Raw genomic sequence first — 18,303 nt, 5'->3', positions numbered from 1 at the left:
AGCAGGAATACTATACAGCAAGTACAAAAAAAGGCTTTTAAAAAGTGCTCCTGTTTTGTGGGTGTAATAGCAGCAAGTTGGTCTTCTGAACCAATTCAGTTTGTGGATCGGCAGACCGTGTGTATAGGAGCTTTTATTTTGGGTGACTGTTCTTCAAATCAAACCAATACCCCAGACAGAAAGAGAGAGAAACAAACTTTTTTTAATGACCATTAAGTTCCTGATGCAAGGCAAATAATCCAAACCTAGAATTATTTCACAAACCAGACCTAGTTGGAATTCTTAAATTATATTGAATGTAATGTTTACTTTTCCTTACTGTAGCTATTTTTAATGTTGTAGGTACATCTGTGATTATACCTATTACACCTCTCTGTATTATGGCAATAGAAGAGCAGCTTTTATCCACGTGCCTCCATTATCCAAGTCGGTAACAGCAGATTTTCTAGGAAGAGTATTACAATTAATTATTTTAGAGATGTTAAAGCAGTGTGGGAGAAACAGAGAATAAGGAGGAGGGTTTACAAGAAGACACTCAAATTCTGCACAGCAATACCTCACCTGAGACAACCCTGAAGAGTTTAGTAAAAAAAAATACACACCATTTTGGAGGATATAAAAAGTTGTAAAAAATCATCTTTAGCGATATTTCCAGATACAATTACAAAAAAAGAAAAAAAAATATATAATTTGTTAGAGGAATGTAAATGATTGGTGCTTTATTTAGCTAGTGGCCATAAATTAAATTTAGTCTAGAGCTAACAGTACCAGGAAAGCAGCACTGATGGCTAAACTGCCATTTCCCCACGATATTTTTTATATCATAATGAAAAGGTAAGAAACAAATTGCTTTAAAAAGCTTTTTAGAATGCTTGTTCTCGGTATTTGAAAACTAGGCAAGCAGGCATCATGCAGCCTGCATAGTTTCCTTAAGGAACTCCACTGATGCACACATTTAAGATTATATACGATTTGTATGATCACAATATGCTCCCTCTTGCCCTTGCCCTTCCAGCTGCAGGCTAGTAGACAAATTTAGCCATATGAGATGGACATGTAAAAAACCTGCTTTTTGTGAGCGATAGTCACATGCATTATATGGATATTTAAAATCACTTGTGAATGTTATCAAGCCAACTGCAATCCTCTCCCCAAAAGCACACTTAGGATTGAGGCACTTTAGAAAAATACTGTGAAATAAGCTACTAACCACATTCAAAGTGCCATCGCTATTCTCCCCTTGTTCTGCACTTAAAAGGCTTATTGCATTTGGGTCTGTTCTTTACTTTAGGAATGCACTTGCAGAAGAAATACCTTGAAAAGGCCAAGTCACCCTATGTGCTTTTGAGGAAAAGGCTGCAGTTTTATCCAAGGAGGGAGGACAGCATCACTTCTGCAGTGATGCTGTTTATTTGCATCTACAGTAGACTGTGAAGTTGCTGGTGGCAAATTAGGATTACAGCAGACTTTTGAAATGAATAAAGTAATGATTTATCTGGATTCAAACTGCGCAAGGCCACTTACCCCAACCTCCTGGTGGATATAGCATGACAGGGCAGAGGTTCTCTCTCAGGTAGGACGGTCCCAAGTCATTTGTCAGCATAATCAGTCCAAAACCAACAACCGGAATTGCCCCAGGAAAGGCAGTTGATGGAGTGCAGCGTCACGTGCTGTCGTGGCCTATAACCGAATTGTAAAGGTAGGCAGGGTGCCAAATTCTACTCTAGCTGCAGTTTCACAAAGGAGTAAGGGGTCCCTCTTCTATGCTACAGCGTTCTGCAATCCAATCTCAAGGCAGTAAGTGGCAACAAGGTCTACAGCAGAGATGCAGCCATATATGTAAAGGAGAAAAATAAATGTGTTGGGGCTGCCATTTGCTCATCTAAAAACAGCTGGGAATAAAAACAGCCCCTATATTGTATGCCCTGGTAGCAGAAAATACAATGTTTCCACAGCTGCTTTCAGGCCAACATACCATCCGCTCTAATTAGGAACCGTGTCCACTTCACCTTGGAAATCTGAACTTCATACAATGCCAGGACATGATCATGCCTCAAGTGCACCCTCTACGCCACACCGTGGCTGAAACCTGCTAACATGGGTCTAGAGGCGTGAAAAGGCATCAAGATCCCAGCCACTGCCCTGCAACCACCTTCTCCAAATGTAAGCAGGCGATTCATGAGTAGGTGTGGGTGAACACACTGCCAGCACCTGAAGACAGCTCTGAGCTCAGCATCCATCAGATTGGCACTGTACCTTCTTCAAACCACCAGCCAAGGATCCCACTGTCCATCGGGACCTCAGCAGCCAAGAACAAGGTCCAGAAGCTGGAACTGCAGCAGGGAAGACCACGTACATTAAATAAAAGGAAGCCTTAAAAAAAGCCGACTAGCCTTGCGCAAAAGGAGTACTTACTTTAACTGGAATGTCTTTAAACAGAAATTAAATGAAATTCAGCTTGTATGGCAGAAAACCTGTACAGGCAGAAGTTTTAATTTTCTGGGACTACAGTTTCTTTGGGTGAGTTTGGGATAACAAACAAAGTCAGAAGACGGACAAATGCATACAGAATTCTTTTATTTAACTTAAATCATGTAGTACTGTAACTACTAGAAAAAAGCAGAGTAAGAGAAACTAAAGGAGCCTTAGCTTCAGCCATTCAAAATAGACAAAGTTTCTTTTTTCATAATGTAAAGAATCCAGAGTATATCGCAATAACAGGAATAAATTCTTACAACAGAATATACAAAAACGTTTTGAAATTTTATCATCTACTGATTCATTTTATATAAACACAGGAATTTCTTTAGGAATAATTTACACACAGCAAGTCTTTTTATGTAATAAATTGGCCATGTTATTACTGTTTTAATTTTTTTTTCTCTTTTTTAAAAAAAAATTATTTTTTTTTTGTTTTTTTTTTTAAACAAGAAAACTTGGAAAATGTTGTATTTGCAACTGCATCAGTTCCATTGCGCTTTCTAGTTTTGTTTTTGTCCCAGAGGTAGACAAACTCTGGCCAATCCTTTCCTCTCAAACCTCACTGGTTTAGAAAACAGAAGGTTGATTCTTAAAATGCATCTAAACCATCATTAACCCTTCAGAAGGTGGGGTGGAAGGTGTAACGTTCAATCTAATTCAGAAGGAAAATGGGATCTTCAGTATTCTTAAATAAAAATAAATAGGGACCTTCCTTGTTCGTTTCAAAAGACTTTTAATGGTGTTAGGTATCTATATGCGCTGTGTAGGTTGCATACAAAAAACCATCATTTTAAATTATAAGAAATCTGTAAACATACTTTTAAAAAATTCAATAATAATTATGAAAACTGCCTTTCGTGATGCTTTTTACGCAGTCACATTCTTTAACCCACCTGGCAACCATAAAATAAGCCCTGACCAACAACCAAGACTGCTTAGCAGCAATACCTATTCTGTTTCCATAACCAATGAGGTTCTTGCAATCCATCAAGTTAACTGCACTGTACAGTAAAGTGAAATGACCAGTTAAGATGATCCCACCCAAACCAGAGGGTTCTGGAAGACCAGGATACTGAAGATACAGAACACTTCCCCAACCTCTTTATTCATTTCCTATACACTGGGACACAAAGCTTGAGAAAAAAGGGATGAACCGTGAGTTGAAAAACTTAACAATCTTTTTTGGCATATTGTAAAGCTAACTAGGAAACTGGTACTGTCAAAAAACTGATCAGACAGACACACCCACACACAGAAAAGTGCCTTTAAATTATATTTTAGGCATTTATAAACTACAAACATTTTATAAAATTATTCTATGTACTTACAAAATGCAATGAAACATTTAATTAGTTCTTGTAAACCAGATCTTTGTCAACTGACTACCCGTAATCTACTGGACTTAAAAGCCCTATTGAAAATGCTAATGGTTGCTAATCAACGTAACACATACAAAAAAAGATGCACACATGCGCGCGCACACACAAACTAGTGATAGTCACGTGGTACTTGCAAAACAGACTGATGGAAAGTTGAGACACTGCAACTCATACCAACCAATGACAACATCTGTAAACCTCTGGATAATGAACCGACCACCGCAGATGGAAGCCAAGAGGTTTATTTACAAGTACCAAATGATTAGGAGCCGTTATGCCTGAGCATTGATGTCATCCCACATCCCAAGCTCAGGGAACCCGAGCACTGTGTCTTCGTACATAGCAGTTTCCACCCTCGTTTTTCAGCATCTCTTGCCATTATCCCTTAAAATTCTCAGTGACCTGGTTGTGCTCTTAAATCCACACAGAGTAATTTAAAAGTGCCTCGTCTCAGAACAACCCGTTTTCTGAGCTTAGGCACCAGCTGAAGCCTTCTGGTCTAGTGACAGTTCTGTATCTTCAGCACCTCTGGTCGCTAGTGTTTAACCTACATATTGTCCTTCCTTTATAACTCTGATCTGCACCAACTACTTGGAGCTGAGTTGTGATATCTGGCTTTTATCACTGGTTAATAAGGAGTGGATCTCTCGCACCTTCCCCTGCTGTTGCTTTGCCCAGTGATTAAATACATCTATGACAAACAAAATAAAACAGTAACAGAAAAAAAAAAAAACCATTACTTTTACTAATGGAATGAAAAGGGGTTTTAAAAAAAAAAATACATCATATATATGAATGAAGTTATACCACCAATAGGCGTATTGTTCATTTAGACTTGGATTGCATTAAAACAACCCTCAGCAGTTCCCAGAGGACCCAACAGCAGTTCCATCTGGTGACCAGTCATCCTGGGCAAACTGGGCTACTTGTTTTTTTAAAACACCAACAGGAGCATCAGTGCGAACGAATCTAGAGTCATACATCACTTAAAACCAGCTTTACCGAACAGAGGCGTCACACCGAGAAAGAGGCTTGGTGGAAACACAGGCTGGCCTCAAGTTTTCCATCGGACTTGGTTTCTATGTATAGTTTATCATCCCAACAGAAGAATGTCATATCTAGTACCAAGCGTGTGACAATTCTGTATTTACACAAGTCACCTTCCTTTGCAACCAAACCACCTTCTGTACCACTGGAAAGGTTTAACAATGACAAAGTCAGGTGAGAAGAATGGCCAAAGTACTTGAAATCAAAGCTTCTTGCTCCCTTAGTGATGCCAACTGGTTATCGTGTTGTATTACAGTATCTTGGTACCCTTTGTCAGAATGCTTGTTTGGGGGGTTGGGCGGGTTTGGGGGGGTTGTTTTCAATTCTAAACACAAATTGGGTTACTAACAAAAATGTATTCAAGCACAGCTGAAGTTCTAAATAAATTCTCCATACCAGGCTAGCCAGTGGTCTCTCAGGAAAAGACAGCATTGCAAAACCATTTTATTTCTATATCAAGCCAACATTAAATTTTCAGGTGTTCACATGCATAGACAATGTGATTTACTGTCAAAGGGAGGTCTCTACATGAAGAACATTGTGGATAAAGCTATTCAGAATGCACACACACAAAACAACAAGAAAAGAGCGGTGGGAACCAAAAATGGAATTAGCCTAGAAATGTGAACACAATGGTATAAGATAAGGTGGTTTGGTCCAAGAGAGCTGACTTTGTCATCACACATGCATACTTGTAGTCACGTGACTGCCTTTCATTTAAGTGCTTTTGAAATGTTTATTTATGATGGGCACTACTTTGTTACTGTTTTTTCCTAATTTTTTAACCACCTACGTACAATTAAAAACCAATAACTTGGACAGTTTTAACAAAACCCTCATAGCCAGCTGAAAGATCTGAGGATCTCCAGTTGTGGAAATCAGTATGTGCAAGAGAGGGGAGCGGTCACTAGACCAGAAGGTCACAGGGAAGTTAAGAAAATCCAAAAACAAAAGAAAACCCAGGGAATCTGAAATTCTGGTGGTTTTCTGGGGTTACAGGGAAATGCTCCCTCCAAAGACAAACTCTGCAGTACTTAACCGCAGCACTGTATACTCAAGAGGCCATGCACATCTCAAAGTAGCCAAGCACCACATTAGTCAGATACCACAACCAACACCTGCATGAACAGCTGCCAGACTCAGAAAAAGAGAAACATTATACATCAAGTTGATGGCAGGCTGCTTGTAAACCAGTCGCACACGGTCGGAGGGAAGTTACGATTTGATGGCTGGTCCATCAGCACCCACGGGGCCGACGTGCGTGGAGAGGGACTGCATTTATACTGGCACGGTCAAATTTTGGATTTTGCCTACGTTTTGAGAAATCAGTGTTCTCACCAAAAAACAGCAGCAAACGTAAAAGATCCAAAGTTGTAAACTCAGTCTAGTATTACTGTCAGGTAGCCCAAGAGATTTTTCACGGTTGGATTGATCAAGGAAGAAGGCTCCAATTTATTTTTAGGCAATGAAACACTCTGATGTCCCTTCTGGTGCTTGTGGCATCTGAGAAAAATTGGCAGCAATGACTTAGCCCACTCGATAGGATTAACAGAAAGGCCATTTACCTCGGTCTAGCCAGCATGGACCTTCGAATATTGTAAATAGCTACTTTCTGTAACGAAGCTGATCATTCAGAGCTCACGTCACAGCCAGTGATGGCTCTGCTCAGCTTGATGTATTACACTTTGATGAACTCTGATTGCAGTGACAATGCATTCAGTCGCTTCTGAGATTCCTCAAAGAATGGGCGTCAGAAGTCAGACTCCTCTCGGGTGTCTCCCACCCCTACAAATCAATACATCTTCAAGTGGAGAAAATACTAGCAAAAACAAGTGGGGGGCAGGAGCGATGGACAATAATTTGAGGGGAGGAAAAAAAAAAAAAAGCTTCTGAAGTGACCTTCTGCAATAAGTAGTGACTGCTCCTCTCCAAAACCTAGAGTGTGTGGTTTGTGGAGTAAGAGGTTACCAGTATTAACGGCGTTTATTGGCTGCTGAGAAATGAGATGTATTTTTTTTTATATATATACACATATAAAAAAATAAGAGTGAGGTAGATAAATGTTTGAAAAAAATCAAAAACTGTCCCCCTGTCATACTCAAAAACCCTTATCTCAGTATTTAAATTTAATTATGGGGCATCTCTACAGTGATTTAAACTGATATCACAAAATAAATAAAAAATCCTACATAGAATACCTTCTTAATTAAACTTTTTTTTGTCTTTTTCATTTTTTTTTTTTTTAAAGGGAAAAATAACTATGGGACAGAAGCAAGAGAAGATAGCGGGACCTAAAACTACACAAGCAAAATGCACTACAAACATTTTTTTTTTAAACCTCCGGTCACAACTAGCAATCAGTATATTTTAATTCTTGTTCTTACTCAAAAAATTTAAACATTTCCATCCCAGGACAACCTCTACTGCCATCATTTGGTTGAATCAGTGCTAAACAAGGGTTTACATGCTATAACTAAAGTTAAGATGAGTAATGGGCATGGCTCCTTGGTTCTAGACGTCATCATGGCCCCCTCCATCACTGTCCCACAGTTCACCAAGGCTTCTGGAACTGATCGAGCAAGCAAATCTCCCTCTCATTGTGGAGTTTGGTCTGAGCAATGAGCTTGTACTCGTACAAACTTCAGTAGCTGCCAACATTTCTCCGTTTGCTAGCAAATTTGGCAGCCCCCAGCCACTAGAGAGCACGCTGGCCCTCCCCCCACATGATCTGAACTTCATGTCATTGCATTTGGAGAGCTCGAGCAAGGTATAGCCCAGAACGCGGCCCCTGAACGTTTGCTTATTGGGAAGGCGAGTGGCTAGGGGGCTGCTGGGTCAAGGCATTTTAAATGGCCAGAGTCTCAGAAAACCCTGGCACCATCAGCAGCAACCAATTTAGCTGTTGTTCATGGGATGGAAGGGTTAAAATATTCGGTTTTAGAAAATAGTGACCCAAAAGCCTGGTGTCTACTGTTGTACCCAACAATTAAAAAAATGTGCGAGTGTGCGTGCGTGTATCTGTGTGTGTGTCACAACCAAAACAAAAGGCAAGGGAAGGAGGGGGTGAGACTCTTGTACAATGATGATTATGAACACTGAACAAGAATGTACTAAATATTTAACCTTTTTTTTTTTTCTGACCTGAGTTTGTATCATGCCTTGCACTGTAACAGACTCGAGTGCTGTTTGGGTGGAGGTTAGCGGGAAGGAAGGAGGCTGGGGAATTAAAAAGAACCACCACGACACAGTATCGCGGGAGTGCTACCAGTCATGCGTCCCCCTTCTCCTCCGATCCCTCAAGAGCCCTGTAACCCACACAGCCAAGATGCTGGAAAACAACTAATGGGAAAAAAAAGGAGGAAATGTGTTTATAAAAAGGCATTAAACAGTTCATGGCAAATCATATGAAAGGTATCCATTACTGGGAAGGAGGAAGTAAAAGTTACACACTATAGTACAAAGCATAAGAAATTTGTCGGAAAAGGGGGAGGGGGGGAAGGGAAGGAGGGCAGACCTGAAGGTTTTCATAGATTAAATCCACAAAGATAAAGAACAAAAAAAATAGCAGCTTCTTTCTGTACAGACATATAGATGAGTATCTGAACCGTAAAAAAGTTATAAAAGTGACACAAAAGACAATGTGTATGCAAATGATCCATGGTCTAACATAGAACTGCAAGACCCTTCGAGAAGTCTTAATAACAGAGAGAAAAGGGCAACAAAGCGCCGGATGCTTGAATCCGCTTACTGCTTTCTGTCGTCTCCAATTTGTGTGTTTCTACGTGCGCTTTCCTGCAAGCCTGCGAAGGAAGGCAGGCTGCCACGACAGAGATCCCTTCCGGTTCGTCTGTTTACTGTATTGATTTTTGGCGTGCGATTGACTTTTTGCACGAAATGCGTGTGTTTGGCTCACCACTGCCAGTTTTGTCCAGAATTCGTAAGGGTGGGTGTTGGGTGCAGGGGTGGCGGGGAGGGCTGATTCTAAACCCCACCCCAGCTTCTCCATCATGAGAAAAAAAATTCGTTTTTTGTCCAGTTTCAAAAAAAAAAAAAAAAAAAAAAAAAAAAAAAAAAAAAAAAAATTTACCAAAATTTTATTTTTTTTTTTTTTTTAAATACCAGTGTATGATTGAATGGAGTGTATTGGTCAGTATTTCCTTTAAATAGAGCAGTTGGTTACTGTGCTCCTTTCCATGCCTACAAAAAACAAATAAAAGTTCAGTTTTTTGGCAAAATTTGGCAGCGTTGAAAATGGTAACAACCTTGGACGAATGATGGCCCTTTTTAATTCTTTTACATGTTCCTAAAAAGGTTAAAGAGCAACATTAAAAATCCAGTCTTTTTTTTTTTCTTTTAAATTCGGTTTTTATAAAGACCTACAGTGTTAGGCAGGTGTTTGTGAGGGCTACCGGGGAGGCACCTAGCCTGTGTTGTAAGGTTGAACTTGCACGCAGATATGTTTCCCATTATGAAGCAGAGAGAGACAGAGAGAGAGACAGAAAGAAGAGGGTGGATGAGGAGGGAGAGAGAGAGAAAGAAAAAGAGAGACATTGGATCTCAAGATTTTCTGTTGCTATGAAGTGTTAACATTAGCGTTTTTTAAAAGGCCAACTGTGCGCCCCGTGAGCGGAGTCCATTACCGAAACAAACATCTGCTTGCATATTGAAAAAAAGAAAAAACTAGAACATGTCGACTGAAAAGAGGATTCTCCTGTGTGCAGCTATGGCAGTTCTGAAGATCCACTGAGGTACAGTAGGCTTTTGAATATATTGTAATTTTCTTTCTTTCTTCCCTCAATTGCGTGCGTGTGGGTGGGTGTGTGGGCGAGAGACTCTTGTACTAAGGATCAGCAGGCCGAAGACTGGGGCAAAGGCAAGGCCCTTTCATTCTTGCGTCCCCCGTTCATGTGTGCGTACGGCTGTCTCTCCTCGAAGGTGGCCCGCAGGACCACCACGCCTGGGCCATTCTCAGCTTTGTGTCCTGAGTGCTTGTCAGTGGGTTGGAGGGTGGAGGAGGGGTCTAAAGGAATGCTCTCCATGTTTTCAGTCTCCAGGTCAAGCTCCTCCGTGTCAGGGGGCTTGTTCTCTTCACTGTAGAAGAAGGAGACCTCTTTGAAGGCTGGGTCCAGCTCGTCTTTAATGCTACCGATGATTTCCAGGAAGGAGGGCCTCATTTTGGGGTTGTACTGCCAGCACATGCGCATCAACTCAAACCTGGAATTAAACGCACACAAAAAATTGACTAAATAAATGCTTTTTTGTTCTGTGGGCGGCTGACTTCGAACTGCAGCCACCCCAAGGTTTTTCATGCACACCCTGGGCAAACCCAATGACTAAACACACTGAGCCAGAGCGCTAGTGACATGAAATACAAAATACAGCTCTGAGAATGAGTACAAGTCTTTGCCCCCAACCCAAAAAACACCGTATCTCATTTTAGATCCCATTTCCTAGTACCCAACAGGTCAGCTTGAATATGCTAGAAAGGTAAGAGACTGATTTCTAGAGATGCAGAAAGATAATTATGCAATAGAAAGATAATAGATTTCAAGGACCATTATTAAGAGTAGGCAGGTCGCTGGATTTCTTTCACTCAGTCATTTCTGAGTGCAGCACAATGCTCTGAGAGAGAATTAGACCAGAAGTGGCCACTTCTTGCCCCCAGGTGCTGTTCTCCCAAAATGCTCATACGGACAAGAGCTGATCTGTGACCATTCCCGTTTCCCTTCCTGCAGCCCCAACTCTGTGGGGACCACCCTTCTTTTCAGCTCCGCTGGAGTGGTGCCAAAGCCGCCTCGGCTCCCAAACCACAGTTTGGTTATCTGAGAATGACAGTGTAGATGCTAGGAAACCATACCATTTTGATTCAAGTCTAAGTGATGAAGAATGTATCTGGGATAGAGCAGTTAAAAAGACTGAGCCTACCACTGGCAGGGGTTTTTCAAGCATCTGCTCATTTTTGTATCCTTTCCAATTTTTCCATGACTTTGGGGACACCAGAAAAGGCCACAACTTTCCCTATCAGTATTCACATGATTGTCGCATACAGAGGTAGTAGAATCCTTGTTCTACGCCTACTCAATGTTTCTCTCTGGCCCATGGTTACCACCCAGTGGTAACGTTCACCTAGGTAACTACAGCACCTTACAGGTGCTTTGCATGGAAAAGACCAATTCAAGTCCTCCACCCTGTTACTATGGCCCTAAAAGACCTTAAGAGTAGGAAAAAGAGCACTACAGCAAAGTCCAGAAAAACAAAAGGATGAAGCCACATTTTTCCCCCAAGAAAAAAAAAAAAATCACCTTGGGAGTTTAAAAACCCCTTGTCGATCTTAGCACCATCGTTTGGTATTTCTCTTAAGAGCCTATTGATTGATTTGCCTTTTTGGCCAGTGCTACCTCACTATTTTACAGAGAATGAGATCACCTGTTTAAAACACATTTATGGTTCTCTCTCCAATGGCTGCTGCTGCACTGGCAAAACAAAGCCTCGAGATGAAACTGCAACACATGCAGGATGAAGAGCATTTTTTGTGACGTTAAGACTGGAGGTCACTCGCAGTTGGGCCTGCCCTTTGCACACACCAAAACCAAATATTTTCCCCTCTGACGGTTGGAGTGAGGGTCAAGGACACCTCCCGTTATGGCACCAGCCAGATAATGGGAGAAAATGAATACAGACAACCTGAAGGTGATGGATATCATAAATGGGACTCAGAACCAACCAACCATGCTTTACACAAGAAGGCATCTGGTTGAAGTGGAATCATCTTTTCACGCTGAAATAAAAATGGATCTAAAAACAGGAGAACAAAAGAGCATCTGTCAATCAAGACCACTCCAGAGGAGTTTTGGTGACGCAGTAAGACTTCTTGCAGCTGAGATCAGGAGCTGGAGCTACCCGTGTCAAGTTACCAGCTCAGCCAGATGGCTTGTGAAATACTGTCCAGATCCCTTCGTCTCTGGGCTTCAGGTCCACAAACAGGGGCAGTATTTCTCTAGCTGATGAAATGCTGCAAGAAGCCATCACTCCATTTGTGAAACGCTCCAGTGGCAGGGAGGCTCAAAGAAATACCAAGATGGAGAGATTCCAGCGGTGTTAATGAACCAGCCTACGCCTCTAGAAACAAGGCTATCCTCAGAGATTTCTGACTTGGAACTCCTAGGTCATGGAAGCAAAACGTTCCTCCTCGGAGTATAACGAGTTGATTATTTTCTGACAAAAATGATTATTCAGAAAAATGCTGATTTTTTTTTTCAACTCAGAGTGCTTGATTCAGAACCTCTCCCATTTGGCAAATCCCCCGAAATGGAAAGCAGGGTTCCCACCAGTGCACTGCCCCACCACGGTGGCTTGTTTCTGGGATTCCCAGCTCTGGGACAGCACCAACCACGTGGCCTGCCCCAAAGTCAGGAAACCCTGGACTCCAGGGTCATGGCTATAGCAGTCAGTCATACCATGGCTTCTAGGGCCTGTGCCATGGCGCCAGGAGCCCGAAACCACTGCAGCGGCACCCTCCCAGTCACAGACGGATACGCCCAAGCACAAAACCAACCCAGTAAATCTGCTTCTTGTCACCCAAGAGACGAGAGAGTAATATTGCTATTGTACCCGGGGGAGGCCCTGTGATGAATACGGCGACAGCGAGATAAGACAGACTGAGATGCTGCCATGTATGGGTTGAAACCACGGCAGGGAAATGTTTAAATACAAACACAAGTTAACTTAATTGAAACACATTTGTAACCACAAACACATTTCTATTAACGCTTGGTTGGCACCACAGGAAAAAATAAAGAAAGAAAAAAAAAGAAAAAAAAAAAAAAAAACAACAGCCTGGCTGTATCCCTTTAATTTGCAAAGACCAAAAAAGTAATGTAGGCAAACAACCCAAACACAGAGAAGTCACCTGAATGGATAATGGGTAGATGTGCATCACGCGCGCACACGAAAACGTGCGTCTACTGCTTGTTTCGTGTCAGCAGCCCTGAGACACGTTTTTTTGAGCTAAGAGTAAAGCCGGTCTGTAAAAATGTGCCGTCCCCTCCCCCACAAAACAAGGAGAAAGGCTGTGACATAAATATATAAAATCCATTTCTGTTACTTCATTGCTGTTTCCTCTCCAGCTGACTGCTACGTCCCTGAATAGAAGCATCAGCTGGAGCCAGGAACACTGGATATTCACTGGCTCTTTGCCCTGCGGCCTAGGGGCAATGCTAAGGACATACCACAAGCAGCAGAGTAATGCATGTGACATCAGCACAAACAAGGACATGTGATGCTTCTTTTAAGCTAGTCCAGATTCAAAAACCTTACAGAGCTTCCCATAAAAGGGATGCTTTTTTTTTTTTTTTTTTTTTGCTTTTTTACTCTGGGATCCTGTTTACACTCTCAGTGTACAAGACTGCCTTCCAGTAGACAACGGAGGAATGTACTAGCTGATAAAACTAGCTTTTTAATTAAAAAAAAACAACTGTTTCCTTCTGAGGGATGGTAAGGCAGGCTTGGGAACTTCTATGAATTATGAGGCAGTGGGATCTTCACCCTTCTCTGAACGAGCTCTCCACTTTCTGTCGACAGAGCGGCACAGCAAAAGCCGACGTGTTTGTTGCGCTGAGTTATTAAAAAGGTGAAAGAAGAGCCCTGGTGGAAAAGTGATTTACTTCTCTGCGATCTACGTATTTGTGATTCGCCTCCAGTCGATTCTTCATAGCCATGTCGGACACCCAGGAACTTGGAGCGAGGGGACAGTAGGGTCCTTGCTGGTCTCCTGCCCTGCTAGAAGAGGGGGCTGACCTCTGTACTTGTCTAGCAGTAAAAAGCTGGCTGGAAAACAAGCTGTACCCAGGGACAAAGCAAAACTTGGAGCTGTGTAATTTGGCTAACAATCTGGGGGAAGCAATCATTCAATGCACCCTTCCTTCAGAACAGAGCCAAATTCCACCCCGCGCAACTAAACTAACTTTTAAAATCCCAGCGAGAGGCTACGAGCAGTAAACTAAGCTCCCTGACACGCAGCCACAGCCTGCCAAACGCTTGCAACAATCGCAGTGTGTAAACCACATCTCATTACAGATGAGCAGCAATGCCTCTCATCGACTATACTGCCTGGCCTCCATCTGTCGTTACGGTACGTCCGAGTGTAACGTCATGCAAAATATTCCAGGGGACTGCAGTTTAAACAGGAATCAATCCAAGCTTCGCTTGCCCATCAATAGCTGAATAAAAACACCTGGAAAAAAACCTCAGTTCCTTCTGCTGAGCTATTTTAATACTTTCCCCTTCTGTGAATCCCGGTGCAACTGCCCGGCAACACCCAGCATACCCCGGCCTTAATAAGCATTAGGGAAAACCCCGGCTAAGCTGAAACCAAGAAACAAACTACCATGTATCAAGTCTCTGGCCCAGTTAAAAATTAACATTTCTCCACAACTGGAAGTCAGTGAAGGAATGACTTACAACTACAACTAACACAAGGATCTTACAAGGAAACCCTCGTGGAAATGACTGCAGGGCTTACGGCTGTTGTCAACAATGGTGCAAGACGGTACCCTGCAAACCAAAGTGAGGGAAGCGCTGGTGCAATCCTTCCATGTGCACAACTCTGGTTTTGCCCTTGGACAACTTCGTGCTCTACCCCCTTTTTAGAGGCCTTTGGATGCTGGTACATTCCCCACCTGCTCCAAAAGTCAGTACCAAATGCTGCCTTAGATACCAACAACCCACAACTATGTTTTAGCTGCTTGCACGATGGACAAATTTAGAGAAAGAGGGCCCAGCGCTGAAGAGATGCCGCACACTAGATTTCTCATCAGTGATAACTCGCTCCTCTTCTGGGCTTGCCATTTACACTATGCTGAGTCCAGGAAGTTATCGACTTTCGTGCGGCAGGTGGACTTTGCTTCCTGGGCATCTTGAATTAATATTAAAATACCCTGGACCAATGGGCCAGCTGCATTAGGTTTCCATTGCAACTGGTGCCTTCAGGCTAAAAACAGCCCCCAGCGGGACCAGCGTGCCAGGGAATCGGATGCTTTACCAGGAAAATCCAACACCAACCTCCATCCAAGAGGACGAACCTTCTTTGCTTGAAGCATAAAACATTTGGTGAAATAACTAGACCTTGCATGAGCTGGTGATGCAGGGAGATCAGTGCCTAATTCTGCGACAGGACACAGAACTGTATTTCCTAAGACCTGGGCTCTGTTCGGCCATATCCAGGAATGGGATGGCACCAAAGGGGAAGACGTAATGCAACACGCAGCTGTGGTCACAGGACTATGCACTGCTTGCTGACACCGCATTATAACATCTCAGGCTGAAGGGGGAGCAGCCTGAGGTACGTCTAAAAAAAATGGATCAGACAGGAGAGCTTGGGAGTCCACTTGGAAAGGAAACTGGAAAACCCAAATAACTGGACTTAAGTGGCATCTTTGAATTTTTACAGTACAGATGATGCCAAGAAATGTTACATATGATCCAATCCACCAGGTGCCACTGGCCCATCTTTCTCTTAAGTGGCATCTTAAAGGTGAAGACAGAGAGAGGCAAAGGGAGATCCAACAGCGGAGTTCCTATTTTGTGTCTCCCCTGGAGGAGCAGCAATGTCTACAAGCAGGAGAGGATTTTCCAATATTTCTCTCCATTGCAGCAGCTACACAGGAAACAAGACTCAAACTTTACAGCCCCTGGGTTTGGGCTTCTTGGATTCTGGGTCTGCCCCCCAGGCTCCTAGCAAAACTCAAAACAGGATTGTTAAAATTACCCAGGTTGGGAGTTTTGGGTCTGGAGCTGTGATCTGGTGGGGACTCTAGCATGAAAGTGAGAACATCTCTCTCGGATCAGTGTGAATGAGGCCCGGATTACCCATCAACTCAGAAGTTTAGGATCGTGAATCCAAAAAGATGACAAAGCCAGTAGGGAAATACAAATCGCCCAAGCAAGGGACTAACATTAGAGGGATGGGGGTGAGGAGGGGACCACAACAGGGGTTGTCAACTGGGCCTAAGACCTATATGGGAAGGCCCCAGGGAGCACGCGGTAGCGGCACGGAGAAGCGGGGGGTACCTGGGAAGCACCATCACCGCACACGGTCACTTCGTGTTTGGGATCCCCCCTGCTCCACATCCAGAAGGGGGTACCCACTAGGAGGAGTACCCACCAGAAGGGGTACTCTCCTTAAAAAAGGCTGAAAACTCCTGCTACGCTGTATCCACACTGTTCTGCTTTGCTAGCTGGCAACCTGGAGCAGATTCATCCAGCAATGAGACCAAACAAGTAAAACGCTCGTGGGAGTGACTAGCTGGTCTTGCAGAGATCTACCTGCAATTCCCTCCTACCCCAGCTAGATATATATACACACCAAGTTAATGGTGAATTTCTAAAGCTAAATCCACTTGCCCAGTTCATCCACACTGTGCAGCTTTTTAAGTTCCCTCTGGTGCTTCCTGGAATAACAGCTGCTCACCTAGGATCTGTCATGTTCCCAGCCCCCTACTACACAATTCCCACAATGTCAAGCATGACTTCAGAGCCATTTGACTGCCAGAAATTCTCCACAGAATCATGGACAGGAAGAAATGTGAGACTGGGGAGTCGCACGGCAGCCATACCGCCCCTCTCCTCCTCCTGCCTACGCCGCCCATTACCCACCCCCTCCAACAACAAAACAAAACTGAATGTCATCTGAAACCACAGCGAGCGCTCCAGCCAAAAAAGCTCTTTTCCTAAGAATCCTAAGCCCCTTCTGTGGGCCTCCAACAAATTTCAATAACTGCAAGACATGGCATTTCCTTCCAGAGAGCTCGTTTGGGAAGCAAATCAAAGTAGTAAATGTCTGAACAACCAAAACGACCGAACACAAAACCCAGCAGAAGCATTTCAACAATGCAAAGCAAAAAGCCGAAAGTCTATGCTGGTTAAAGAATCTCCGGTACGAGGCAGCTTTATTGGACCTGCATGAGAAAGAAAGTGCTCTTGGCCACTATTTTTTATTTTTGGTTCATAGAAAAGGCAACTGAGCCAGAGAGAAGGCACGGCTCTCAATGCAATGAGCACCCATGACTGTGGCAGTGGATGCTAAGTTGCTGCAGTATCTTATCTCTACGCAGAATTACGGGAAAAGCTTAGATCCCAAAGAGAAAACACACTGGGAAAGGATGCTGGAAAACCCAAATAACCCGACTTAAAGTGGCATCTTTGAATTGTCTGCTCGTTCCAAACACTTCTTCCCAACGGCGTTATTTTAAAATAGAAATCGTTAAGAAGCAGAAGTCTCTGATAAGTCCTCCAAATAATAACGTTCATTTTACTGAAACTAAATTTGCTCAGCAACAGCAAAAGGTTGTTGATTGCATTTTAGGGAATCTAATCCTTAGCCATAGTGAGATTACTGTTACTAGCAAAGGTGTTTGATGGCATCTGTTTAACAAACACTAGATTGATAGGGACAGTTTCAAACAGTAGCTAGCACTGCAACAGGTTTTTCAGTCCAGCACACTGCACTTGAGTCATTTACTAGCCTTTACACTGGGGAGAAGATCAAAAGGAGAGGCACATAAATAAGACTAACTAAAAATACTTAGTTTAAACCAGATACAGCACCAGTGAATGGTAGCAGAAAGAACAGGGCAGGTGTCATGGAGAGAGAAAAAGGACAGTCAGAGAGAGAATGAAGGTACACCCATTAGTTTGAGTACCACATCAACGAAGTGAAAACAGCACTGTAAGTTTGCAAAGGTATGAAAGCCGACTTCTCCCAACTGCCGCTGAGCCCTGATAAAAAATTACTCTATCATGTTCATCACCACACTACCAACAGATCCATTCACTAGAGACAATGAGCTAGATTTACCTTAATAACTTGGCATTTGAGTTGCAAGAGAGGAGAGAGGGAAACAAATGGAGCATGTGAGAGATGACTGGCAATACTTACAGCATATCAGGACAGTTGTCTGGTTTGTCTAGCAGGCCTCCCTCCATCACGAAGCGGAGAACTTGCTCGTTGGACATGCCTTGGTACGGCTGCTCTGCTAATGTTGCAATCTCCCAAAGGACAACACCGAAGGACCTGGAAAACAATTGCAACTTTAAAGGCAACTTTAAAGGCACTAACCAAGCAAGGAAGATTTTGCCTAGAGCCTGGTGGGGTAGCCACGAGAGGGTGACTGTTTAAGGAACTGGTAAAACCCACTCGAAAACATTCATCTAAGCCAATAGCTGACTCAGTAATGACCAAACATTGTTACCGTCAGGTGGCCATTTGGTGACCTAATGCTAATGAGCTTGGTTGGCTCGGTCTAGACCCCAGATCAGGAAACCCATCACCAGCTCTTGGCCCTACTCAGCAGCCTACTTTGTCATGTTAGCAGAAGCACTAAGCTGAAACTGGCAGGGA

At 43.0% G+C, this 18,303-nt stretch overlaps 2 protein-coding genes across 16 annotated transcripts in view; one reads left to right on the top strand and one right to left on the bottom strand.

The window, feature by feature from the left end:
* Positions 1 to 9,775, top strand: part of LOC102384288 (pyroglutamyl-peptidase 1-like protein) — a 54,208-nt gene extending 44,433 nt beyond the window's left edge. For 10 of the 12 annotated variants that reach the window (XM_025206255.1, XM_025206261.1, XM_025206262.1 and 7 more), the window contains one exon: positions 343 to 8,989. In XM_025206255.1, the coding sequence (XP_025062040.1) occupies positions 343 to 511 (169 nt within the window). In that variant the 3' untranslated portion in view covers positions 512 to 8,989. Of the gene's footprint in view, positions 1 to 342; positions 8,990 to 9,513 lie in introns of those variants that run through there. The other 2 variants (XM_025206256.1, XM_025206257.1) reach the window with 2 other exon arrangements.
* The window catches only part of IGF1R (insulin like growth factor 1 receptor), a 264,141-nt gene that overhangs the window by 36,050 nt on the left and 209,788 nt on the right, over positions 1 to 18,303 (bottom strand). The window contains exons 20-21 of one of the 4 annotated variants that reach the window (XM_006025467.3): positions 17,842 to 17,976; positions 2,559 to 10,121 (exon numbers count right to left, since the gene is read on the bottom strand). In XM_006025467.3, the coding sequence (XP_006025529.2) occupies positions 9,755 to 10,121; positions 17,842 to 17,976 (502 nt within the window). In that variant the 3' untranslated portion in view covers positions 2,559 to 9,754. Of the gene's footprint in view, positions 1 to 2,558; positions 10,122 to 17,841; positions 17,977 to 18,303 lie in introns of those variants that run through there. The other 3 variants (XM_025206250.1, XM_025206251.1, XR_003094474.1) reach the window with 3 other exon arrangements.

The sequence above is a fragment of the Alligator sinensis genome, unplaced genomic scaffold (genome assembly GCF_000455745.1).
Source record: "Alligator sinensis unplaced genomic scaffold, ASM45574v1 scaffold1004_1, whole genome shotgun sequence".
NCBI classification, from domain to species: Eukaryota; Metazoa; Chordata; order Crocodylia; family Alligatoridae; genus Alligator; species Alligator sinensis.
The sequence above is the reverse complement of the archived record's forward strand: the minus strand, read 5'-3'. Positions and strand labels throughout refer to the sequence as shown.